Here is a 27,016-nt window from a genome sequence, read left to right as displayed (position 1 = left end):
GAAAATGTGAGGAATTGAAACACCTGAAAGTCATCAGAAGGGGAAATGTTCTGATCAAATTATGTGACGTTTAACACAACAGGGGAGCTGTATACGCAAAACGGTTGAACAATTTTTTTCCAAAGTTTTTTAAAAAAAATGCATTGAACAAATTACAAAAGTTTAAATCCTCTTTTATTTGTTGCTGTCATATTTTTGATTTTGGCTTCCCTTTGCTGTTTTTTTCTTCACTGCCCATCCCCCCATGTTTCAGTACCTTTTTACACGTCTCACCAATGTCTCGAACACTTGTGTTTGTTCCTCACCTTGAAACATTTCCTCTTTTTGCTCATGGATTCAAAATAACAGCAAAGAAGCGACACAGCAACCTGCCATGTGCTCTGCTGCAACGCCTCCAAAAACAGCCAAACCCTTAGGCCTGCACACGACCGTATGGCTTTTTTTTCAGTGTTTTGCGGTCCGTTTTTCACGGATCCGTTGTTCCGTTTTTGTTTCCGTTGTGTTTCCGTTTCCGCTACATTTTTCCGTATGGCATATACAGTAATTACATAGAAAAAATTGGGCTGGGCATAACATTTTCAATAGATGGTTCTGCAAAAATGGAACGGATACAGAAGACATTCCGTGTGTGTTGCGTTGTTTTTTTTTGTGGACCCATTGACTTGAATAGAGCCACGGAACGTGATTTGTGGGCAATAATAGGACATGTTCTATCTTTAAACGGAACAGAAATACAGAAACGGAATGCATACGGAGTACATTCCGTTTTTTTTTTTGCGGAACCATTGAAATGAATGGTGCCGTATACGGAACGCAAAAAACGGCCAGTAAACGGGGAAAAAAAACGGTCGTGTGCAGGAGGCCTTAAAGGGATTGTCCTCTCTTTTACTACTGAAGGCCTATCCTGAGGACAGGTCATCAATATGTGACGGCTGGGGGTCCGGAGAAAGAAATGCGGGCGGAAAAATCTGCAGTCGTGGAAATGGACAACGGTGCAGATTTTAAATCCACAGCATGTCAATTTTTTTGTTTTGCAATGCCTAAGGGGAAATCTGCTGCAATCTGCCATGAAATCTTTAAGATATCTGCATGTGATTGATGTGATCTTATACAAATGTCTGATGCATCCGCTGTATTTTCCCATCACCCCCTTTAGCTAACAGAATAAACTCCAATAACTTGACGTTGGGGAATTGTATTTTAAGCGATTCTTTGCTTTTGAAATATTTAGTCATTTTGCAGGTGTAGAGTCGCTGTGACCAGGGACCATCCGCATTGTAACCCAGGCCTGGAGGCAAGCACGCGGTCACAGGGTTCTCAGCTCTTCTTATGAGGAAGGTGGAGACTTGTGTTCAGTTCTTGTGGTTTGTAGGTTGTGAGGTGACTCTGATGCTCAGCTCCGCTCCTGCCCAGGACTGCAGCTTCTGAATGTCTCCAGTGAGGACCAAGAGGACCTGAAAAGCGGGGGTTGGGACATTGCACCTGTGCAGGTAACAGCTGGGGTCCTGTTCCCATTGCTTCATACAATAGATATTACATCCAGATGTTTCTATAGAAATATCCAAGGCTAAAATATATGAGAGTTATGTGACGAGCTCTGCTGATCTCAGTATACCAGTAAGGACTCGAGGGACTTTACATAAAATATTAGAGGATAGATAGATAGATAGATAGATAATAGATAATAGATAGATAGATAGATAGATAGATAGATAGAACTTGGAAAACGAGGGAGCAGCACACTGTAGAAGCGAAGGGTGCACGTCCGGCCAGTGAGGACCAGCACCTAGGTCCAATGAACTAGAGATAGAAAATCAGCCAGCAGCACTCCAATTTTGCAAGGAAAATCGTGTAGTTTATTAACCCAAAGTCAAGCGACGTTTCGACAGCTTGTTGCTGTCTTTATCAAGCCTAATGCACAAGTATTACAAGCGTGCTTTATATAGGGGCATTGATCAACTAGTAATTTAACACCAATTGATAAAACAAAATTTCCTTGCAAAATTGGAGTGCTGCTGGCTGATTTTCTATCTCTAGATAGATAGATAGATAGATAGATAGATAGATAGATAGATAGATAATAGATAGATAGATAGATAGATAGATAGATAGATAATAGATAGATAGATAGATAGATAGATAGATAGATAATAGATAGATAATAGATAGATATATATGAGATACATAATAGATAGATAATAGATAGATAGATAAATATATAGATAGACAGATATGAGATAGATAGATAATAGATAGATAGATAGATAGATAGATAGATAGATAGATAGATAGATAGATAGATAGATAGATAGATAGGGTAGATATGAGATAGATAGATAGATAGATAGATAGATAGATAGATAGATAGATAGATAGATAGATAGATAGATAGATAGAGTAGATATGAGATAGATTGGTGGAATAGTAAAGATGATCAATTACAAATGTGCTGGATTTTAGATTTGATGTCTTTATCCTTTGTTGTTTACTGTGGACGGTTTGTTTTAGAGATTTGTAGAATTAATGAGTTTCAGTTTCATGTGGATGACTGAACAGAACGGACAGAAGATATAATGTATCAAACACAGACAGCGTGCTGGGAGTATATACTGGATCCACACTGAGTGAACCATTAAGAGGAGCCAAAAGTATACAATTTACAAATTTAATGTTCCAGAAAAAAATGAGAACTTCTGTGCTGATTAATTTCATAATACTGAATGATCACAACTTAATTGTTGCTATAAAGAGCCCCATTCCCTGTATACTGTAGACTTTATACCCTTTGGAGGCAGACTGTCCCTTTGATGCAATAAGCAAAAGGCTCAGCAAGTGCCCAGTGAGTGGTCCTGAGCATGGCAAGTGCTGGGGCACTCTTCAATTAACCCTGCCCAGAGTATGACAAGTGCTGAGGCGCTCCTTACTAAAGTCTATACCGAGCATTGGAAGTGCTGAGGCGCTCCTCGGTAAACCCTGCCCCTAGCATGGCAAAACTTGAAGCACTCCTTACCAAACCCTTCCCTACTCCTTCCTCTGGCTCATGACTGAAAGCTCCATTGCATTCCTACATCAAACAACCCTGCATTGAAACCTTCCACATGCAGGGTGAAACCCCTGGACGGCGCATGTGCAGCCCGTTCCCTTCTGCAGAGATCGCCATCCTAGGCTGCACTGCATTTGCGCCAACACCATGTGCAGTACACCTGGAAGCGGCGGATGAGCAGCGGAAAGTGATGGACAACAGATGGGAGTATGAAAGTTTACTGTTGTGGACACTCTAATGTGCAGAAGAATGTCTTGCTTTCCCTCCAGTTTTCCCCTTCTTGGTGTGAAGCACACAGAGTTGGCGCAGGGGCAGCACAGCCAATGATGTGGACGCCTGCAGAAAAGAATGTATTGTGCATGTGCGGTCCATGTTTTTCACCGTGCGTGAGCAACATTTCATGCAGGGCTGCATTGTGTAAGACAGAGAGGGAGAGTTCAATCATGAGCCAGGGAGAGGAGCAGTGCAGGGTTTGGTGAGGAGTGCCTGAGTACTGGCCATGTTCACAACTGCCCACCTGGCACTTGCAGATCCATATGCATATTGCGTCATACTTAAGTTTTTCAGCAACTGAACCTTCATCGGTGGGAAAACAGGTATGTTTGCAGAAATATATATGTTCTCTAGGGGGAAATGGTAGCACTTCCCGACAGACTTCTTTTAAATCCTAAAGTTCTGGCTGCCTACGGTCACCACTAGAGGGAGCTCACTGTATAATGATTTATTAGACAATGCAATAAGAGTTTTAGAAATCCATATGTAGAGAGCTCCCCCTGTTGGTGACTGCAGGCAGCCAGAATTTTATAATTTTGCACTAAGGAAAACATGAAGTTTGGAGCTATGTATCAGAAAAACAAAACTCTAATCCCTATCAAGATATATCATAAAAAACACAAAAAAAACAACGAACTGCAAGTACAGCAGATTTCAGTCTATTACCAACCATTTATGACTGGCACCAGGCTGACTATAGTGTTGAGATGATTCCCCGCCACTATGATGACTACTTCATGTTACATATCTCCAGTACTGAGAACCTCATGACCTTGTGACCCACTGTCTCATCTTTATGAACATTTCTTTCATTGGTTTTTTTCAAAGTGTTCTGTCACAAAAGAGAAATGGGAAAAAAGATATTTAAGGGATTTCAGAAGAGCAATGGAAGGAGGTTTTGAAAAATAGATCCTTGATCTCAATGAAGGCTACACATGGGGTGTCACAATGTTTCCTTATACATAGGTTATATCGATCTCCCTTAGTATTAAACAAAGTGGGTAAAAAACCTAAGGATGAGTGTCTCAGATGTCGGGGGGAGCAAACAGGTATTTTCCATTTGTTATGGAGATGCCCCAAGTTGTTTCGATATTGGTCTGGAATAGCGGTAATTATTAATTAACGTGTTGGAATTAAAATAGAGGGTGATCCTTTGGTGTGTATACTAGGAGGTATGTTACATTTGTGGATTTCAAGAAAGGTTAAACAAATACTTACTAAATTACTTTTTCAATATATATATATATATATATATATATATATATATATAAATTAATAAAAAAGAGCCCCCTCAGTGATAGAGTGGGAGAATGTAGTTGATTATATTATGAGGATGGAAAAAATAACATATATTAATCGGGGAAAAAGGGATCTGTTTTTTAAACTCAATACTGTTCAATAAATGTTTTTTTTTTCTTTTTCTTTTTCTCTCTCTTAGAAAAAATGGGTGGGTTTCTTTCTATTGTTGTTTTGGTTAATTGGTTATGTGTAAATATTTTATAAGCTGTATGTCACTGTTGAAAAATAATGATACATTTAAAAAAAAAAAAAAAAAGTGTTCTGTCAAATCACATGACTAACAGGAAGACAGGAGCTCAGTGGCATCCATAACATGCAAGCTATTCTGGTGAATCAGCAGCGAAGACATAGACATGCGTTTCATGTGATAACCACATAGCCACACATGGGGAATTTTACAGCTAATGCACGTGATGTGTAGAACCTCAAAGAAGCATAAAATAACATAAAAAAGTACTTTGAATAAACATTACAGCGAAACTCCAACATCTAAAATGTCCTAATCAACCCCTCACGCACTGCAAACACAGAGAAAACGTATATCAAGAGGTCGTAAGGCTACTTTCACACTTGCGGCAGTGTGATCCGGCGGGCAGTTCCGTCGTCTGAACTGCCCGCCGGATCCGCCGATCTGGATGTGACTGAAAGCATTTGTGAGACGCGTCCGGATGCGGATCCGTCCCACAAATGCATTGCAAGAACGGATCCGACTCTCCGCTTGTCATGCGGACAGATGGATCCGTCTTGTATCTTTTTTCACATTTTTACCGGAAGGAGGGATCCGGCACTAATACATTCCTATGGGGAAAAATGCTGGATCCAGCATTCCGGCAAGTCTTGAGTTTTTTTTCGCCGGAGATAAAACCGTAGCATGCTACGGTTTTCTCTTTTGCCTGAACGGATTGCTCTCCATTCAGAATGCATGGGGATATGCCTGATCAGTTATTTTCCGGTATAGAGCCCCCAGGACGGAACTCAGTGCCGGAAAAGAAAAACGCTAGTGTGAAAGTACTCTAATAAGGAGTTATTGATTCCAATGGGAAAATAAACTACTACTGAAACTGCAACAAATAAATAAATAAATAAATTCATGCATATACTCTAATAGCAAAGAACAAAAAAATGCAATTCTCTCAGTGACCACCAGGAGCTGCATTATAAAGGAAGATTGGACAATTTACAATGTAAATTCCAGAACTGTAATTCCAACTATTTCAATATGCAATTATTTTGTTTTCCTATTTTTGTATAGATTTTGAATTATTTTGTGTTATCTCCTTATTCCTATACAGGAATTTAGCAGGTTGCCCTTGGAAACAGACGACAGGTAATCTCGACCCTGTTGTCAGACATGTGAGCTAAGAACTGAGCTCTGAGAGACTGTTATCTGACTTCCCACAATGCACCGTTCTCTGGGAAGCGGAAATCACTGTAATTCTAAATTACATTCAGGTTTTTTTTTAGGTGAATTTTAAACTGGTTTTCCACCTTTTTTTATTAGTAGGTTCCAATGATGCAGCTTTTTAAAGACCATCCGGCTACTGGGACCTCTAATGATCAGCTGAAATCTGTCAATTAACCTGGCAGCAAATGTGCAACTCCCCAGCAGCGCCCCCACAGGAGACACAAAGCATTACATTGGTCTCACAAATGTGCTTGGCTCTTCTACACAGAGGTAACCAAAAAAACCTATCTATCCTATCCATAGGTAATTGCTGAGGGTCCCGCTGATGACCCCCCCCCCCCCCCTTGTGTTTTTTGTGGGGGGGCCCTCAGCTATCGTGTATTTGTCACCTATTTTGTGGCTGACGGTTCATGATCTTCATGGGATAACAACCCCTCTCTTAATTCGGAATTCTCTAATAGGGTATGTGATAATGGTTTTCCCAAATAAGACAACCCCTTTAACTGTCGAAGGTTGTAATAAGGCTATAAGTGTATATATGTCATATTCTCAGCAGCACGTTATGAATTTTATTTTTTTCAAAAATACACATTATATTTCTTCTTCAGTTGTCAGCCCCTCTTTTCAGCTTATGGAGAGAAGATTTTGGATTCTGTGGCTGACGGTTAATATCACCATTGTGTTGACTCTGATGAGATCAAGTGCAGGTGGGTTTATATGTAAAAAACAACAACTATTTTTTACCATGTAACTTGTATGGTAACGGTAGAAATGTAACATAGAAAAGAGGGAATGCAGGAGAGCTGTATACAGAGCCTTCTATGTTGGCATAATGTATAGCATTACTATCCTGCATTATCTGGACCTCCAACAGTACAACGGAGCTGTAATTAACTTGCCCACCCTCTAATAATAATAACAACGAGATGACTCTGCCTACCGTACCCCAGTCTATACAGCAAAGCTGACGAGCGAGATGCAGAAAACAGGAAGTGTCAGCCTATTGTGTGTGCTCCAGAGGCCATGATGGCCAATTTTATTAAAGGAATTGTCCAGGTTCAGAGCTGAACCCGGACATACCCAGAATTTCACCCAGGCATCCCCCTGACAAGAGCATCGGAGCAGTTCATGCTCCGATGCTCTCCTTTGCCCTGAGCGATTCAGGCATTTTGTGGAGTTCCAGTGATGAACCGGGTTCTCCTTCCGGGCTGCCAGGCAGAGGCTTCCGTCTAGCAGGGAGTCCGGTGACATCACCAGCACTGATGGGCGGCGGGCTTTAGCGCTGCCCTAGCCGACAGTGTGTTATAGTAAATAAAAGAGCCCTTGCCCTGCGCAATCCTGCGCGGGGCAAGGGAGAGCATTGGAGCATGAACTGCTCCGAAGCTCATGTCAGGGGGGGGGGGGGGGTGCCTGGGTGAAATTATGGGTATGTAACTGTATTACATCATTTATATAATTATTAATTACTGTATATTTTTTTATTACTTATTGTCTCATTTTTATATTACACATGAATTACCCGGTATATTTTAAAGGTAAATTCTTATTTGTGTCCATATAACAGTCCTTTATCCATGTAGAATCAGGTGATTATTTTAATTTCCGAATGTTGAGATTGTTACAGAGAATGCTGATTTCCAGAATATCACTTAGAAAGAAAGATATGATTAATTTATCTAAGGACGACCCCTTTAAGCTTTAAAACTAAAGCAGAGAACTAAAATATGAGGGTAGACTTGTATTTGATGTTCAGAATATGCCCATCTTACCTTTGCCTTTCAATTACTCAAATGTCTTTATAAAGATATGAAGACCCTATGCAAAAAAATAAATAAAAATAAAAGCCTTCCATTTTGTATTTTCAGCTCCTATGCATGCACAACTATGTGGCTCCATGGTTCCAGACTACAAACAATCCTCGTGTAGTCTGATCCTGCAGCTACGTGCTCCTCTTTTTGAGAACTTACAGACAGTGGATGGAAGAGACACATGACGGCAGGATCAGACTACACGGGGCTTGTGTGTAGTCTGGAGCCATGGAAACACGTGGTTCTGCATAGCAGCTGTATACACAAATAAATAACAAATAAATAAATGTCCAATGTCCTTTATCCACAGAAACCTGCTCAGCTGCTATAATGAAGGTCAACCCCGGCACGGTGATACACCACGGTCACCCTATTAACCTCACATGCACTTTAACCGGTAACTTCAAATCCTGCAACCGGGGATCTAAAGAAGATATGAACATTTTCAGGCAAAAATCGGATTCGTCATTGCCCGGGGCACTAAAGGCTGATTCTGTCGCTGTACGGGATCTCCCTCCTCCTGGCGAGACAGTTTACCTGTGCTGGAAATGTAAACTGCTCTGCGTGATCTCAGTATTTGCTGGGTGTAAGTATCCGTCATTGAATTCTGCAAGACGTGGAATAATAGACGACCAATCCTCGGAAAAAATTGGGTTTTTACAATCTCTTTTTTTGTTACGAGGGTCCCCCAAAAATAAACTGAGCAGCGTTTGTTCCACTCCTGGGATCTTCAGCGATCAGATATAATCTGTAGAGGAATCCTGCAGCGCCACCACAGTTCTTAGTGATATCGGTGGACTGTCCGTGTAATGCGTGGACATTCTGGGTCCTCCAGAAGATGAGATAGTCATTGAAGCCACCCCCTGCTCTGGAGGATAGAAGAAGCTCCCAATTCAGACACCCCTCTCATTTAAAGGGCTCGTCTCCCCCATTAAAACGTATCACCTTGACTATCGCTGGTAGTCCCCGAGAAAATTAATGTAGCGGCACGACCATCTCTCCATTCAGTCCAAGGACTCCAGGACCCCATTCTCATGAACAGCGGTGGAGTCCTGATAAGTTTTTACGGACAACCCCTTTAACTTAGAATGGCCAAAATGGGATATAGACATGAGTTTTCTGGACCAGACCTTCAATGGTGTTAACGCTTAATATCACACTAAGGGTCTTAGATCTCACCCACAGTATGGAGAAGGAGGCTGCAGAGCGGTATGCTCTGTGCGCCGCCATATGTTGCTCCATGCAGCATCTGGTGGAGCATGCAACAATTTATTTTCTATTCAATTTGTACGGAATAGGACAGAACAAAACTCTTTATATCTCTGTATGATACCAGAGGCATGTGGAGGTGCAGTAGAACCCCCCCCCTAAATGGGACCTCGGGTTTGTATAAAACCGTACAATGGTCATGCGCAATCAAATCAGTTGCCCCAAAGCAAATCATCTTGTGGGTTTCAATGGCTTTCATGTTTTCTGCGCTCACTGGAAGATATTAGTCCAGTCTTCATCCTGTCTAACAGGTTCCTTGTCTTTCAGTTCCTCCAGATAAGCCAAAATCTGTCACGTGTGAACAGGAGGGAGAATTAGGGAAAATTTCCTGCACATGGGAATCCAGAAGAGAAACCTTCATTGAAACAATCTGCACTTTGCAGTTGAGTATTTGTCCTTACAAAAAAAAAAATATAATGTATCCAGCATTCTGCACTGATTAGTTTCTTCAAATATCCGTATAGAAATCAGAGTTCGGGTTTCCTCATACAGAGCTCCAAATGCTCTGCATAGCTGTAGGGTTTATAAGATGCAATTCTCAGTGCCTGCAGTCACCACTAGAGGGAGCTTATAAGCTTTATGCATACTGTCTTTTAATGGAGTTCAATATATTAAACCTGTTCGATAAGATCATCAGCTCCATCTCAATATGTTATCATTTATTATCTGTGCTGGGCACTGGGAACTCTGACGGTTATAAAGATATATTAAAACTTTAATGAACACAAAGAGCTCCGGGAAGCTAAGATCTGAGATGCTGTTTGCAGGGCAGAGCTGTGCTAGATGTGTTATATGTATATTCTTTAAGAAGATTTACTAAACTTGGACAGTTGCATTTTCTAGGCTGTTGCAGAAAACACATAATGTGACGGTTTCCAGCAAATGCAGCTCACAAGCAAATCAGTCTCTCTCGCTGCCGGTCTCTGTCGCTGTCGGTGGGGAATACACAGTCCTGGTGCGGGCAGCAAATGAGCTTGGAGAAAATGTCTCAATGCCTTACGTGTTCACTTACATTGATGTAGGTGAGTGGCCTAACTCCAGGGAGTACACACCAATTATGGTAACATACAGTAAGTTCAGTCAGGGTATAACTATTGGGGGGTGTTCCCTGCAGCACCATCAGAGGAGAAATGAACTACTGTTTGAAACTGCAACAGCTACAGGGAGAGAGCTGGCGCAGAAAAGACACACCCACTGAGTTGTGGTAAGGAAAGAACTGCAGCAGAAAGGACACAACCCCTGAGCTGTGATAGGGAGAGAGCTGCAGCAGAAAGAGCATGCCTCCTGAGCTGTGATAGGGAAACAGCAGCAACAGAAAGAGCACAACCCCTCAGCTGTGAAAGGGAGAGATCTGCAGCAGGAAGGACACATCCACTGAGCTGTGATAGGGAGAGAGCTGGCGCAGAAAAGACACACCCACTGAGTTGTGGTAAGGAAAGAACTGCAGCAGAAAGGACACAACCCCTGAGCTGTGATAGGGAGAGAGCTGCAGCAGAAAGAGCATTCCTTCCTGAGCTGTGATAGGGAAATAGCAGCAACAGAAAGAGCACAACCCCTCAGCTGTGAAAGGGAGAGATCTGCAGCAGGAAGGACACATCCACTGAGTTGTGATAAGGAAAGAGCTGCGGCAAAATAGGACAAGCCCCCCCCAGCACCCCAGAGCTGTGAAAGGGAGAGAGCTGATACAGAAAGACACACCTCCTGAGCTGTGATAGGAAGAGAGCTGATGCAGAAAGACACACATCCTGAGCTGTGATAGGAAGAGAGCTGATACAGAAAGACACACCTCCTGAGCTGTGATAGGAAGAGAGCTGCAGCAGGAAGGACACACTCCCTGTGTTGCACCAGAAAGACACACCCCCTGAAGAGAATCTAGCAGAGCAATTGAAGCAATGAATGGGGAGATCTCAGATTCTCCCAGTTCATTTGAATCCAGTCTTAACATCTTATATACTCATTTAGGGCTCATGCACATGAATGTATTTTTTTTCCGTTTCCGTTTAGTTTTTTACAGGTCCGTATGCGTAACCGTTCACTTCAATGGGGTTTGAAAAAAAACAGAAATGACTCTGTGTGCATTCCATGTCCGCATGTCCGTTCCGCAAAACAAAAGAATAGAACATGTCCTATTCTTGTACGTTTTGCGGACAAGGACAAGCATTGTTACAATGGATCTGCAAAAAAAAATGGATGCAACACAGACATCATCCTTTTTTTGCGGGTCCGTGTTTTGCGGACCGCAAAATACATAGGGTCGTGTGCATGGGCCCTTACATTGATGTAAGTGAGCACATAAGATGTTAAGTCAAAGTATTGCTACAGATTGAGCAGTCGCACTTGGTCTTTAAGATTTAGGGGGCCCATAAGAAGACACCAGCATTATAAAGGGCACCTGATAGGTGATCACAGGGATCGGCTGTACTCGGCCAGAAAGTGTTTCCTGCAGCACCACCACAGGAGAAGCGCAGTATTACATGATGCACAATGAGCTTTCTGTGTCATACACGGACGCTCCGGGTCCTCCAAGGAGAGAGACCCTCTTTGCAGCTGCTCTCATCTGCTTCTTTTTAAAAGGAATAATTTTTGCCCTTTACCTGTTGAAGTGCACATTCTGTAATATTACGAGATATCTACATCTGCGTTTTTTGTGGTCAGAGACAGGAAAAGTCAAGGCGTGAAAGACCTGAGCGATATTTCCTGCTTTCTTAGTGACCGCTGCCTGATCTTTTACCACCATCACAGGTCTATGGCTGAGGAAGATGGGCACATGTTATCCAAGGGGTCCTGGTACCTCTTTACAGAGGGTATTTCCTTTGTAGAAGAAGCTCCAAATCATTCTCAAGTCATCATTATATTCTGGATGTTGTTGCAAGTCTGTTGAGCTCCTTCTTAGGGCTCATGCACACGGCTGTTGCCTGGCCGTGGCCGTATTGCGGCCCGCATACGGCGGGTCCACAATACACGGGCACCGGCCGTGCGCATCGCGCATCACGCATCACAGATCGTGGACCGATTCACTTCAATGGGTCCTCAAACCGGGAGATGCGGAACGGAGGCACGGATTGGAAGCACTACGGAGTGCTTCCGTGGGTTTACTGTACGTGCCTCCGTACCGCAAAAAAGTAGTCCATGCACTACTTTTTTGCAGTGCGGACCATAGGATGCGGATCGCGGACCCCATTCAAGTGAATGGGTCCGCGATCCGCATGCGGCTGCCCTACGGTCAGGTGCCCGTGCATTGCGGACCGCAGCACGGACTCGGCCAGTGTGCCTGAGCCCTAAGTTGCATTTGTTTTTGGAAAAGCTGGGTGGCAACCGCTACGGCCGCCATCACAATTACTACATGGATTTATCATACAGTATATATCCTCGCCCCCTATTTCCTACAACAGAACACACATTTGATATTTAGGAATCATGGAACGCTGGGTGACAAGCCATGTGGGATCTGAAAATTAAGCTAAAAATTGCTAAAAAGCTGCTTTTTTTGTTATTTCTATCTGTCTATGGGAAAGCTGGGTGTTAATCAGTATGGCAGCCATCACAATGAGTTTCTGCCCAGCTTTTAAAGACAAAAGACAGGACGGCAAGGAAGATTTCAGGCTAGGGAGAAGGTGACGGCAGTGTTCTCCTGGGGGATGTCTGACCAGAAAAAACCCACCCCCTGTGATCACTACTTAATGTCACATCTACCAGAGGGGAAATTTAAAGGGGTTTAGCCACCATTAAATGTTATTTTAATATAATTTAGTTTTGTAATTTACTTTCTGTTACAAAACTGCTCCAGTTGTGAGAAGTTCACTTTACTTCATTGTAATGGCGCCCCCTGGTGTTTAATCTCTATAGTAATGTGCATCCACCTACTGAGGTGGTCGCACATGCTCGGTTCCATCCTTCAACTGCACCCCGAGCTTTGACAGGGAAATAACTGCAGCAGAAACGACACACCTGCTGAGCAAAGGCACCCCCGAGCTGTGATAGGGAAATAGTTGCAGCAGAAAGAACACGCCCCTGAGCTGTGACAAGAAGAGAACTGCAGGAAGGGCACACAGCAATGAATGGGGAGATCTCTGGATCCATGTGCGGTACAGGGCTGGTTCTAGCTTTGTTAGAGATTGTATTATATGATGAATGATTTTCAATTATTACATCAATCAAGGCATAACCCCTTTAAATCTCCTGAGCCCCAATACAGAGTCTGTAAAAGGGACCCCACCTGCCATGTGCCTATCGTCTTCTCAAACACCAGGCCCTGGAGAGCGACCGTTACCCCTGCACCCCATAATCTGCTAATGTTTGGTGCCCTCTTACCTTTATGTCATTAACCCTTTAAACTTCTGTGTCACAGTAAAGCCGTATCCACCACGGGATATAACCGTGACCTGTGATACATCTCACAACTGTACTGTCACCGTCCACGACAATCAAGACGTACAACACTGTCGGCTACGGTATCGCGTCACCAATGAGAGCAGCTGGGAGCAGGTAACGTTCACTGCATGGATTTACAGTCAGGTCCATAAATATTGGGACATGGACACAATTCTAACATGTTTGGCTCTATACATCACCACAATGGATTTGAAATGAAACGGACAAGATGTGCTTTACCTGCAGATTGTCAGCTTTAATGTGAGGGTATTACATCCAAATCAGGTGAACGGTGCAGGAATTACAACATTTTGTATATGTGCCTCCCACTTGTTAAGGGACCAAAAGTAATGGGACAGAATAATAATCATAAATCAAACTTTCACTTTTTAATACTTGGTTGCAAATCCTTTGCAGTCAATTACAGCCTGAAGTCTGGAACACATAGACATCACCAGACGCTGGGTTTCATCCCTGGTGATGCTCTGCCAGGCCTCTACTGCAACTGTCTTCAGTTCCTGCTTGTTCTTGGGGCATTTCCCTTCAGTTTTGTCTTCAGCAAGTGAAATGCATGCTCAATCGGATTCAGGTCCGGTGATTGACTTGGCCATTGCATAACATTCCACTTCTTTCCCTTATAAAACTCTTTGGTTGCTTTTGCAGTATGCTTTGGGTCATTGTCCATCTGCACTGTGAAGCGCCGTCCAATAAGTTCTGAAGCATTTGGCTGAATATGAGCAGATAATTTTGCCCGAAACACTTCAGAATTCATCCTGCTGCTTTTGTCAGCAGTCACATCATCAATAAATACAAGTGAACCAGCTCCATTGGCAGCCATACATGCCCACGCCATGACACTACCACCACCATGCTTCACTGATGAGGTGGTATGCTTAGGATCATGAGCAGTTCCTTTCCTTCTCCATACTCTTCTCTTCCTATCACTCTGGAACAAGTTGATCTTGGTCTCATCTGTCCATAGGATGTTGTTCCAGAACTGTGAAGGCTTTTTTAGATGTCGTTTGGCAAACTCTAATCTGGCCTTCCTGTTGTTGAGGCTCACCAATGGTTTACATCTTGTGGTGAACCCTCTGTATTCACTCTGGTGAAGTCTTCTCTTGATTGTGGACTTTGACACACATACACCTACCTCCTGGAGAGTGTTCTTGATCTGGCCAACTGTTGTTAAAGGTGTTTTCTTCACCAGGGAAAGAATTCTTCGGTCATCCACCCCAGCTGTTTTCCGTGGTCTTCCGGGTTTTTGGTGTTGCTGAGCTCACCGCTGCGTTCCTTCTTTTTAAGAATGTTCCAAACAGTTGTTTTGGCCAGGCCTAATGTTTTTGCTATCTCTCTGATGGGTTTGTTGTGTTTTTTCAGCCTAATGATGGCTTGCTTCACTGATGGTGACAGCTCTTTGGATCTCATCTTGAGAGTTGACAGCAAAAGATTCCAAATACAAATAGCAGACTGGAAATGACCTCTGGACCTTTTATCTGCTCATTGTAATTGGGATAATGAGGGAATAACACACACCTGGCCATGGAACAGCTGAGGAGCCAATTGTCCCATTACTTTTGGTCCCTTAACAAGTGGGAGGCACATATGCAAACTGCTGTAATTCCTGCACCGTTCACCTGATTTATATGTAAATACCCTCAAATTAAAGCGGACAGTCTGCAGGTAAAGCACATCTTGTTCTTTTCATTTCAAATCCATTGTGGTGGTGTATAGAGCCAAAAATGTTAGCATTGTGTCGATGGCCCAATATTTATGGACCTGACTGTATTTGATGGTTTGAGTCCCCCTCCCCCCAATATAGTGTACATGTAATATAGTGTACAGTCCTACAGTGTACAGCAATATAGTATACAGTCATACGGTACATGTCATATAGTGTACATGTAATATAGTGTACAGTCATATAGTGTACATGTAATATATTATACAGTGATACGGTACATGTCATATAGTGTACAGTCAGTGTGCAGTCCTACAGTGTACAGCAATATAGCGTACAGTCATATAGTGTACACAGTCAGGGGCGTACATAGAAATCACTGGGCCCCATGGCAAGAATCTGAATTGGGCCCCCTTGTGAGTGACCCATCGCACCCCTTAGGGTACGTGCACATCTACTGCAGAGGTTCCAGCAGACGCCTCCGTTGCAGATTCTGGCAAAAACAAAGGGCAAACAGCGCTGTATGCGGGATCTCGTATGACCCCATGATTGGGAATGAGTCCTCCCCTGCATAACGGAAACGGGACGGATCCGTTTTGCAGCCCATAGACTTCTATTATGACGGAATGAATAACGGAATACCTCTAAAGGCATTCAGTCATAGAATTGCGTTATGGTCCGTGGTAACGGCATCTATAACGCAATTCACCTTTTGCCACCAAACGAAGTGTGAACGAATTTCATAAGCGGATATTCGCTCCTCTCTAGTCACAAGTCTCCGGTGGCAGGCCATCTGTGGCACTCCGACCCCAGCCGTGTGGTTCCAAACCATAATTTTCTGCTAACGTCAGTTGTAGACAACAGAGAAGGGAAAAACCAGAGCAGATTGTGAGAAATGACTCAGGTTTTAGAGCCATTCCACCTGAAAATGAAATTCATCATGCACATCCTGTAATATGAGGCGTCAGCGGATATGCAGTGTGAACGGCGCCCGCTCTGAAACTGCATCGCTGTGTTTATGGCCGACGACAACCGCTGCCCTAAGCATGAAATGGGCTCAGTGCTGTAGTCACTTGTCCTCCCCCAGATGGACGGAGAACAGAGGTCTCTTAACCTGCATGGAAGAACAATTACATCTAGGACAAGTATGAAATTGGTACCTTGCTGCAATGCATCATGGGCCATTCCATAACAATGAGACGACATTTAGGGGCCATAGTTCTTTAAAGCAGAACCCAAGCTTGGGTTCATGTGTTGTGTCGGTGGTGACTCATAAGCCTTGCCTACCGACTTGAGAATACAGGACATGCTAAAGTACTAAACAATGCCAGCGGACTGCCCCCTGAGCATCCCAAGACTGCCGCAGCCATATAACTCAATTATAAAGATCTGGCTACCTGCAACCACCACTAGAGGGAGCTCACAACAAACACTGAAGTCACAGGGAGCAATATAAATAAAAATGCTCCCCAGTCCCCCTAGTGGCAGCTCCAGGAAGAAGGGTGGATGCAACATTACTGTAAAAGATCTAGTAGCCTCACATCCCATAGAAATGTATGAATACAGAATGGCAGTACACTCCATATACGTATGACCAATGCTGTCCTCTTCCTGTTTACAGGCGGAAATCCTGAGTAACAGGTCCCTGATCCTGAACCGTTTACATCCGCAGTCAGAATACGAGTTGCAGGCGGCTTGTAAATACGTGATCGACAAAGGAAAATGGAGCAACTGGAGCAAGGTGGTCACCCACGAGACCCCCGAGGATGGTGAATATATCTATTGAATTGAATCAAGACTCTAACACAGTGACCTTTACCCTCAGGCTGTCCTGTAAAAACAGAACTCACGGCATGCTGGGAGTTGTAGTCTCACAACTGAACAGCCCCAAGTTGGAGTCCACTGCTCTAAATGATAGCGTGAATTAATATGCCCGAATCATATGCTTAAAGCACTACCCCACCTAAAAACTGGAAATTCATTTTGAGCTCCTGAATTCCAGGAAGCTGAGATGCAAGGTGCTGTTTGTTGGACAGAGAGAGAACCCTGGGGGGATTTTAAAGGAAATGTGTCATCAGAAGATGACCTATTGTTTAAGTCTTGGTTTTATGTTTAACATAAGAGTATTTTGAAAGAATTTTTGATGATGTTATTTTTAACTTTTCCATATCACTATCTATATTTAAACAAAAAACATAAAAATCCTGATGTTTTTGCACTGGCCTCTAAGCCTAATAATAGGTGTCACTTCTTGGTCTGTACAGATCGATTTACTGCAGTTATCTGCTTATCTGTCATTCTAATCCTGCCTGTAAAGGTATCACCTCTGTGTATAGATAAAACTATTCTCGTGCCTAGAGAACTCTCCTATAGAATTCAATGAGGTCCCCTCCAGACCATTGTGTCTATGGCCCATATGTTTTTTTGTTGCACAACTTTTCTGCGACTTAGGCTCCATTCAGACGTCCGTAACGTGTTTTGCGGATCCACGGATCCGCAAAACACGGACAGCGTCAATGTGCGTTCCGCATTTTGCGGACCGCACATTGCCGGCATTTAGAATATGCCTATTCTTGTCCGCAATTGCGGACAAGAATAGGACATGTTCTATTTTTTTCGGGAATTGAATTGCGGACCCGGAAGTGCGGGTCCGCAATTCCGTATCCGGGCAGCACATCGTGCTGCCTCATAGAAATTAATGGGTCCGCAATTCCGTTCCGCAAAATGCGGAACAAAATTGTGGACGTGTGAATGGACCCTTAGTATTACACGGCTCATGTCTCCACGCAGCCTCAGCCTAAAAATGCTGCAACAGGCAAAATGTAGTCCCATGGCAATCAATTATATACAGTCCTGATCAAAAGTTTAAGACCACTTGAAAAATGGCAAAAATTCCTATGTATCATGGCTGGATCTTAACGAGGTTCCAAGTAGAGCTTCAACATGCAACAAGAAGAAATGGGAGGGAGACAAAACATTTTTTGAGCATTCAATTTAATGAAAACAACGAATAAACTGAAACAGGCTGTTTTTCAGCTGATCCACATTTTAGGACCACATGCCTTTAAAAGGCCAAATCTGTGCAAAGATGTGGATTCATTGTCATCTTCTGTCAGGTAGTCACACGTTGTGATGGCAAAGGCAAAAAAACTCTCCCTTTTTGAACGTGGTCGGGTTGTTGAGCTGCATAAGCAGGGTCTCTCACAGCGCGCCATCGCTGCTGAGGTGGGACGCAGGAAGACAGTCATTTGGAATTTCTTAAATGATCCTGAGGGTTATGGAACAAAAAAGTGGAAGACCCAAAAAAATTTCACCAGCACTGAGCCGGAGGATCCAATTGGCTGTCCGTCAAGACACTGGACGATCCTTAACCCAAATTAAGGCCCTTACTGGTGCTGACTGCAGCCCCATAACCATCAGACGGCATCTGAGACTGAAGGGCTTCAAAAACAAAAAACGTCTTCAAAGACCTCGTCTCCTTGAACGCCACAGAACTGCTCGTTTGGACTTTGCAAGAGAGCACCAAACATGGGACATTCAAAGGTGGAAGAAAGTTTTATTCTCTGATGAGAAAAAATGTAACCTTGATGGTCCTGATGGTTTCCAACGTTACTGGCATGACAAGCAGATCCCACCTGAGATGTTTTCTACGCGCCACAGTGGAGGGGGCGCCATAATGGTCTGGGGGGCTTTTTCCTTCAGTGGAACAATGGAGCTTCAGGAAGTGCAGGGGCGTCAAACGGCCGCTGGCTATGTCCAGATGTTGCAGAGAGCATTCCTCATGACTGAGGGCCCTCGTCTGTGTGGTAACAGGACAACGCGACAGTACATAATGCCCGCAGGACAAGGGACTTCTTCCAGGAGAATAACATCACTCTTTTGGCCCATCCTGCGTGTTCCCCTGATCTAAATCCAATTGAGAACCTTTGGGGATGGATGGCAAGAGAAGTTTACAAAAATGGACAACAGTTCCAGACAGTAGATGGCCTTCGTGCGGCCGTCTTCACCACTTGGAGAAATGTTCCCACTCACCTCATGGAAACGCTTGCATCAAGCATGCCGAAACAATAACGGCGGAGCTACTCATTACTGAGCTCATGTTTGGAAGTTGGATTTCTGTTTTGGGGGGGTTTAGTTTTTTTTTTGGAGGTGTGGTCCTAAACTTTTGATCAGCTGAAAAACAGCCTGTTTCAGTTTATTTGTTGTTTTCATTAAATTGAATTCTCAAAAAATGTTTTGTCTCACTCCCGTTTCTTCTTGTTGCATGTTGAAGCTCTACTTGGAACCTCGTTAAGATCCAGCCATGCTACATAGGATTTTGTGCAATTTTTCAAGTGGTCTTAAACTTTTGATCAGGACTGTATTTGGAAAATGAAAGCAGCAATGGTTGGTCTATCTAATCTAATCTAATCTAACCATGAATCCATCTATTATCTATCTCATTGCATCTTTCTGTATCTGATTTTGTTCTCCCTCTCCTTTTACAGCCCCACGAGGAATGATCTATGTTTGGTACAACGTACACAGGACCAATAAGACGGTCACCATTTTTTGGAAGGTAAAAATGTACAACGTAGAACCCAGAAATTCTCTCTTTTGCTTCTTGGTTGTTCCTGTTTTTTCCTCTCCATTGAACCCTATTTTTTATTAGGAGGGGGGGGAGAGATAATATTGCTAATTGATAAATATGATTGAATATTTCTATGCCTATTGAATCCATTTCCTTTTTCTGGCAGTATATGAATTTATCGGAGTTCAGGGGTCAGATACAGTTTTACCAGGTGATATTTCAAGACAATGAGCGTCGTGGTGTAGACAGACAAAACACCAGAAACACGTGGCTGAGCAGAAACGTGGACACGGAGGGCTGCGTGATAAGCGTGTCGGCTCACAACTCAATGGGAAGCTCCCCTCCTGCGTACATCACAGTCACCACCCGCAGCCTGTCAGGTAAGTTAGGGTAGGTCATCAATAAATGATTGGTGGGGGTCCAACTACCAGCACCCCTGCCGATCTGCCATCTGAAGAGGCAGTGGTGCAGCTCCGTCCCATTGAAGACAATGGGTCTGGGGTGCAATACCAAGCCCAGCCACTGTGCAATGTACGGCGCTGTGCTTGGTAAAGTGTGAGGCGTTTACAGCGCTCACCTTAGACCAGGCATCCTCAAACTGCGGCCCTCCAGCTGTTGCAAAACTACAACTCCCAGCATGCCCGAACAGCCTATAAGTAGCCTACAGCAGGGCATTGTGGGAGTTGTAGTTTTACAACAGCTGGAGGGCCGCAGTTTGAGGATACCTGCCTTAGACCCACACTGATCAGATATTGGTGCCCTTTACTGAGAATAAGCCATTAATATCAAAATTTCGGACAACCCCTTTAATAGCTGTATACAGTGAGCTCCCCCTTGTGGCAGCCACTAGTGCATGGACTGCCAGAACATGCACCAATGAAAAGGTCAGCACCTCTTAAAAAATGTGATGCATCTTACTCCAGCGCATTTCATATAAAACTCCTTTTAAAAAAAAAAACATTCCCCCCCATAGAGCGTGGCCCTGAGCAGATCCCCATCCCGACATATGGACTGGGGCTGTCCCGTAATCAGACGCGCTCTTCTGTTGTGCACATTCATTTTTTTTATTGTACTTTTTATGTTGGATCCCTAAGGTTTAGCAGCTCCAAAAAACGTCATCGCCATAAGCGGCGGCCCAGATAACATCACCCTCCGCTGGGAACTGCCCCCTGGAGTCGACTCATCCGGAGATCAGATAGTAGTTTGGGAGGATCCTACAGGAATGGATCAGAATTATGCAAACTGGATCAGGGTCCCCAAAAACAACAGATCGGTGACTGTATCAGGTCGATATTTCATACAAAACCCTCTATTGATAATATATAGATTTTTTAAATCTAATCGTTCTAAACTTTTTAAATACATTGTATGCCTTTTGTATACATTTTATTATTTTCTTCCCAGGATTGCATTGGACATATCACTTATTGCAATTTCTTTTCTATGCAGGTCACCTGAAGCCGAATGTATGTTATCAGTTCTACGTCTACCTACTGTGGGGAGGGCGAGCAGGACTGCCGGGGGTCACACAGGGCTCCACAAAGCAGACAGGTATTAATATGTGTGACCATGGCAATGCTGAAATAGCTGTAGGCAGTAACACCTTCTGTTGCGGTGCGAAAAAGCCCATATAATATACAATGTTAGCGGGATAATGAGGTGCCTGTTACCCCTGATGAAGCCGGTGTAGCTGGTGAAACACGTTGGGGGGCAGTGGTTAGGTTTTTAGGTGCCACGTTGATGCTATCTATATACTTACCCCGTCAGTGAAGTGAACTGATTTGTGAGCCAGCAATTATTATATGTCGCTGAATAGGGATTGTGCAGGCAGTGCACACCTGCTAATCCTAGTTGCACTTATTATAGGAAACGTGTTTTTTAATATTATTGAAAATAAGGTTGATCTTTTAATTACTTGAAATGTTAGGGGCAAGTTGGGCAGGATAGCCAAATGGCAGGTTTACAACTCCCAGCGTGCAACATGCTTGGCTGTTCTTCTAACGCCCATAGAAGTGAATTGGGCATTATGGGAGTTGTAGTTTCAGAAAAGATGGAGGAGTGCCAAAGGTTGCCGATTCCTGGCTTAGGAGACATTGGCAAAGGAAGTTCTGAATCTTAAATATCCACAATGTTGGTGATCGACACAATGAACTTTGTTCTCCTGGCTTCTCTTGAGTCCACAGCTCCCCTGACGGCTCCTAAATTTAAATATGGAGCTCACAAGGAGAACACTATACTGGTGACATGGGAAGAAATCCCAGCTGAGGCCTGGATGGGATGTATCACTCACTACAGCATATATCTGAAGGCTATCTCACAGACGACTCGTGTTATTAAGAGTGAGTATACCAGAAAATATAACTTCCGCAGGAAGGAAGAGAGGATAGCAATGTCAAATTTATTTATTTTTCTTTTTCTTATGGTGGTGTTCTGCTAAGTGTGAATGATGTTTATGCTGATTGTAGATCCAAATTCAAAGGTTAGCGGAAAGCTGGGCTGTGTATATGGGAATAAAACCAAATTCAAAGGTTGGCGGAGAGCTGGGCTGTGTATATGGGAACAAACCCGAATTCAAAGGTTGGCGGAGAGCTGGGCTGTGTACATGGGAATAAAACCAAATTCGAAGGTTAGCGGAGAGCTGGGCTGTGTACATGGGAATAAAACCAAATTCAAAGGTTAGCGGAGAGCTGGGCTGTGTACATGGGAATAAAACCAAATTCAAAGGTTAGCGGAGAGCTGGACTGTGTATATGGGAATAAAACTGAATTTGAAGGTTGGTGGAAAGCTGGGCTGTGTACATGGGAATAAAACCAAATTCAAAGGTTAGCGGAGAGCTGGGCTGTGTACATGGGCATAAAACCAAATTTGAAGGTTGGCGGAGAGCTGGGCTGTGTATATGGGAATAGAGTAGGGGAGGGCTCCTGCCTCAGCTAGATGCCTTACAATAAAGAAGAGGAAAAAGAAAAAAAAGATTAATCTTGCAGGATGCACATACAAACACAAACAAAGGAGGTGAGGTTATTAAAGAGATTTTCTGAGACTAATAATAGTTTTGCTCCATCCTCACCATAGGCCATATATTTATATTAGTGGGGGTTTGGCACCCCACCAGTCAGCTCTGAAAGGTGCAATTGCAGCCAAGCAAGCACTGTGCCCATTTTATTGTGTACCACACATAACGCTGCCCATTTGGTAGTCGTTGTGTCTGGTACTGCAGTTCAGGCCCATTCAAGTGAAGGGAGTGGGTGGCAACACCAGGCACGACTACCAAACATGCAGCATTGCCTCCTGTGCTGGTTTGATTCATTTTTCCATCATATTATACACTGCTACTGGTTTCCAAAAGGTTAGGATTACCCTCCAATCCAGCAGTGGTGGACGCGTTTGCACACTATGGGGAAAAAATCCGGGACCGCGTGGGAGTGCACATAGACACGCATGCTCAGCAGCTCCCATCCTGGCCACCTCATATCTGCACTGTACATGATAAATGCCCTTTAACCTTCATGCCTATGGACATTGCTTGTTTCTTCTTTCAGTATCCGTCAACCAATCAGCTTGGTACCAGTATGAGATTGATAACATTGAGAAAAACATCCAGTACTCCTTGGAGATGACATGCTCGAATGACGCTGGAGAGGGTCCCCCAAGTCCTCTCATATCTGCGTATGTTCAGCCGGATGGTGAGGTTTTCACTTATATCAATTTATATTTACTTTTCTGCACTGATTTTGATTCCGGGGTCCAGTTAGTTGTCGGAGACTGCTGCTCCCTGTAATTACATGGATTCTTTCATGGGAGGACTATACATGGCTATCATACAATGGATGTGACTTTATAATGACCTGTGCAGTTTGTTAAAGAACAGCGCCGTGATAGTTTCACTTCTAAACTGATCCTTAACCAAAAGGTCCATAAGGCCTCCTATGGAAACTCTGACAAGCAGGGCTCAGCGACATCCTGCACGTTACTTCGCGGTCTTGCAGATGACTGACGTCTTCTCTTTACACTTCAAAAACACTTTCACTTTCATAAATGCAAGATCCAGAAGTTTGGCTTCCTGTGACGTTCTCTGCCCATCTCATTTTCTAGTTTCAGAAGACATTACGGCAGTCTCCGTGTTTGTAGCCATCCTCATCTTCGTAGGTTTCCTACTCAGCATTTCATTTGCAAAACTGAGGTGAGAATAAGGTTCCATTATTATTATTTTTTTTCTAAAGAACTGACACCTCGATAAAGTGTAACCAGTGAAGATCTGATCTCCGAGATTGCTAGATGATAACAAGAACGAGGGGCTGGAAAGTTGGCTGTGCGTACGGACCCTAAGCAGCATCATATGCAAACTCTGGGGCCAACAGAATTGGGTGCTGATCTGCAGTAACCTGGCACGGCCACTACTGATTGGATATTGATGATCTATTCTATGTGGAGTCTGTGAAACGCCTTCACACGAATAGACACAATAGCACGCTGCTTCCAGCTGTGTCAGCGCTCTCTGCTCTCTCTTTAGTGCTAGAGGTAGCAGTAGGAAGGTGAAGGAGGTTGTACAGGGCAGATCAGAGTGTGGAGAGGCCGGTTCACACAGGCTGTGAACTGAGAGAAAGGCCTCATGCACACATCAGTTGCGTGGTCCGCAAAAAAAAAAAAAATATAACCTCTCCTATTCTTGTCCATTTTGCAGTCAAGAATAGGCAGTTATATCAATGGCTGTCCGTGCCGTTTAACAAATTGCGAAACGCATACGGACACCATCCGTAATTTGCGGACCGCAATACACACAACGGTCGTGTGCATGAGGCCAAAAGTGCAAGGGTAGACAGGGTGAATCAAAACAGTAGTCTACAAAGAGAAGGAAAACTCACAGCAAGCAGACTGTGGGGTGGGAGAAGTCACATATTCCTCACCATTAGTGTCTGTCAGTATAAGGCCTCTTTCACACGACAGTATGGCTTTTTCAGTGTTTTGCGGTCCGTTTTAAACGGATCCGTTGTTCCGTTTTTTGTTTCCGTTGTGTTTCCGTTCCGTTTTTCCGTATGGCAAATACAGTATACAGTAATTTCATATAAAAAAATGGGCTGGGCATAACATTTTCAATAGATGGTTCCGCAAAAAACGGAACGGATACGGAAGACATACGGATGCATTTCCGTATGCATTCCGTTTTTTTGCGGACCCATAGACTTTAATGGAGCCACGGAACGTGATTTGCGGCCAAATATAGGACATGTTCTATTATTCACCGGAACGGAAAAACGGAAATGGAATGCATACGGAGTACATTCCGTTTTTTTTGCGGAACCATTGAAATGAATGGTTCCGTATACGGCCCGCAAAACGGAAAAAAAAAACGGTCGTGTGAAAGAGGCCTAAATGAGTAGCGATCGCTCATAGGCTATACCAGAAAAAACTAGCACAGCGATTAGCTAGCAAGGAGAGCATCAGCCTAGACACACAGATCTCACATCCAAACATCTTAGTCAGAAATGTGTATATGATAGGAAGCACAATATATTCATGAGGCAAATTTGTTGCAGACATTTCTTCATGTGAGTCCAAACCTTTGTGCATGAACATAACCTGGGTGGTCTGGTGCAATACTAAACACCAAGGTTGGATACATTTATAGCCTGATAGTAGCAGACGTGTGTTTTTTTGTTTGTTTTTTATGACCATGTACATATATTTCCTCCTAGAGTGCAAATCTTATCAAAAATCCTTCCTCGGGGGTGGAGCAAGCCTGTTCCTGACCCAGCCAATTGTGAGTGGGCCAAGGAGTACATATCAAAAAAGGTATGGCGATACACTGCTTCTTACCACGTTTATAGAATGTGTAGTCATAAAACTTCTATGGGAGGGTATAGTGGGCATGCTCTGTGACAGACAGGCCACTGTGCAGGCACCAGGTGTGTGAGCCGTGCCGATCACCCACTGACTGTGGTGTGTTATTTACCTACAACTTTGAAAGACAGGTTTGCCTTTTCACTGTATCGTCATTCTGAGCAGCATTCACAGTTCTACTGCCAGACACGCCACTAAGCTAGGCTCCTATAATACAGAAGGGCGGTCATGTAACTCAATCCTATGTATAAACACTGGTTACATAAATTTCATGTTGTGTTTGAAGGAAAAAAGGGAAGTTTTCACGAGAGTTGCATCAAGTGTCTCCAACTACGATGATGAAACAGAGACGGTGGAAATAGAAGAGATGACCAGTCAGGAGGAGGCGGAGGAGGGTCCAGCATCTGTATTTAGTTATAAAATAGACATTGCATCCATTAGGATCACGCATGATGAGAACATAACCCCTAAGGAGAATTCAGAAGGTACTGCACAAGGTGGGACATACACATCCCTAGAAACTGATCAAACACCATCGGACTACCTGTTGCACCATGAAATCAAACCGTTCGACTACCTGTTGCACCATGAAATCAAACCGTCCGACTACCTGGTGCACCACAAAATCAAACAGTCCGACTACCTGGTGCACCACGAAATCAAACCGTCCGACTACTTGATGCACCACAAAATCGAACCATCTGACTACTTGTCTCACCATATTAAACAATCAGACGACTTGGCCCACCATGAAATGAGGTCATCAGACTGCTTGGTCCACCAAGACATTAAGCTACTGAACTTACTGGTCGCCCACTGTAACTCATCAGACTACTTGGCCCATCATGAAATAAAACCATCAGACCCCTTGCTCCACCAGGATGTTAAAATATCAAACTCCACGGTCAGCCATATTGAACCTTCATCCTTCCTAGCCCACAATGAAACTAAAGTGGACTATCTGCCAACTAACATGTTGACCATCACAGAAGACCCCAAAAAAGAAGAAATGGACCTGTTCCATCACCAATTATTTCTGCCGTCAGGAGAAAGGTGCCGCAACACAATTAGTCTGAACACTGTCCAACTTTCCATACAGTGAGAACTGAATTTGATACATTGTGCCCACCCTCATTTCTAGCAATGCCTCCTTTAATATTTAAAGGGTAACTTTTACAAATAATGTTTTTAAGCAACTGCAAATAATCTTTAAAAAACCCCACAAAGACCAAACCAAACCGTTTTGTGTATACAGCTCTGATGCAGATCTAGGTTTTTACATGGTTGCAGGATACAAAACAACCTCATTTTTATTTCGATGCACTGAAACCATGTAAAAAGTTGCAAAACAAAATAAATCCTACAAGATTTTAGCTTCTGCCAGTAAACTAAAGACCCCTTGGCTCGTGTCATGTGGGAATCCATTTCCCTGTTCTATGTAGGTTTTCTGCAATGATGGCAG

General features: G+C 43.5%; 1 protein-coding gene across 3 annotated transcripts; it reads left to right on the top strand.

Moving 5' to 3' along the window:
* Positions 1 to 1,369: 1,369 nt before the first annotated feature.
* LOC120978787 (interleukin-12 receptor subunit beta-2-like) lies at positions 1,370 to 27,016 on the top strand. 3 transcript variants are annotated; one of them, XM_040407134.1, is made up of 17 exons: positions 1,370 to 1,490; positions 6,117 to 6,290; positions 6,629 to 6,727; positions 8,139 to 8,414; positions 9,365 to 9,479; positions 9,941 to 10,119; positions 13,446 to 13,582; positions 16,768 to 16,915; positions 19,634 to 19,704; positions 19,883 to 20,096; positions 20,811 to 21,002; positions 21,166 to 21,267; positions 21,900 to 22,055; positions 23,256 to 23,399; positions 23,809 to 23,896; positions 25,410 to 25,506; positions 25,841 to 27,016. In XM_040407134.1, the coding sequence occupies exons 2-17, from the start codon at positions 6,206 to 6,208 to the stop codon at positions 26,654 to 26,656; spliced, it is 2,919 nt and encodes a 972-aa protein (XP_040263068.1). In that variant the 5' UTR covers positions 1,370 to 1,490; positions 6,117 to 6,205; the 3' UTR covers positions 26,657 to 27,016. The 3 variants fall into 3 exon arrangements, with proteins under 3 accessions (XP_040263068.1, XP_040263071.1, XP_040263070.1); XM_040407137.1 differs by having other exon boundaries at positions 25,410 to 25,474; positions 25,841 to 25,956; XM_040407136.1 differs by having other exon boundaries at positions 1,382 to 1,490; positions 6,120 to 6,290.

Source organism: Bufo bufo, chromosome 9, assembly GCF_905171765.1.
Source record: "Bufo bufo chromosome 9, aBufBuf1.1, whole genome shotgun sequence".
Lineage (NCBI taxonomy): Eukaryota > Metazoa > Chordata > Amphibia > Anura > Bufonidae > Bufo > Bufo bufo.
This window is presented reverse-complemented; position numbering and strand designations above follow the sequence as displayed.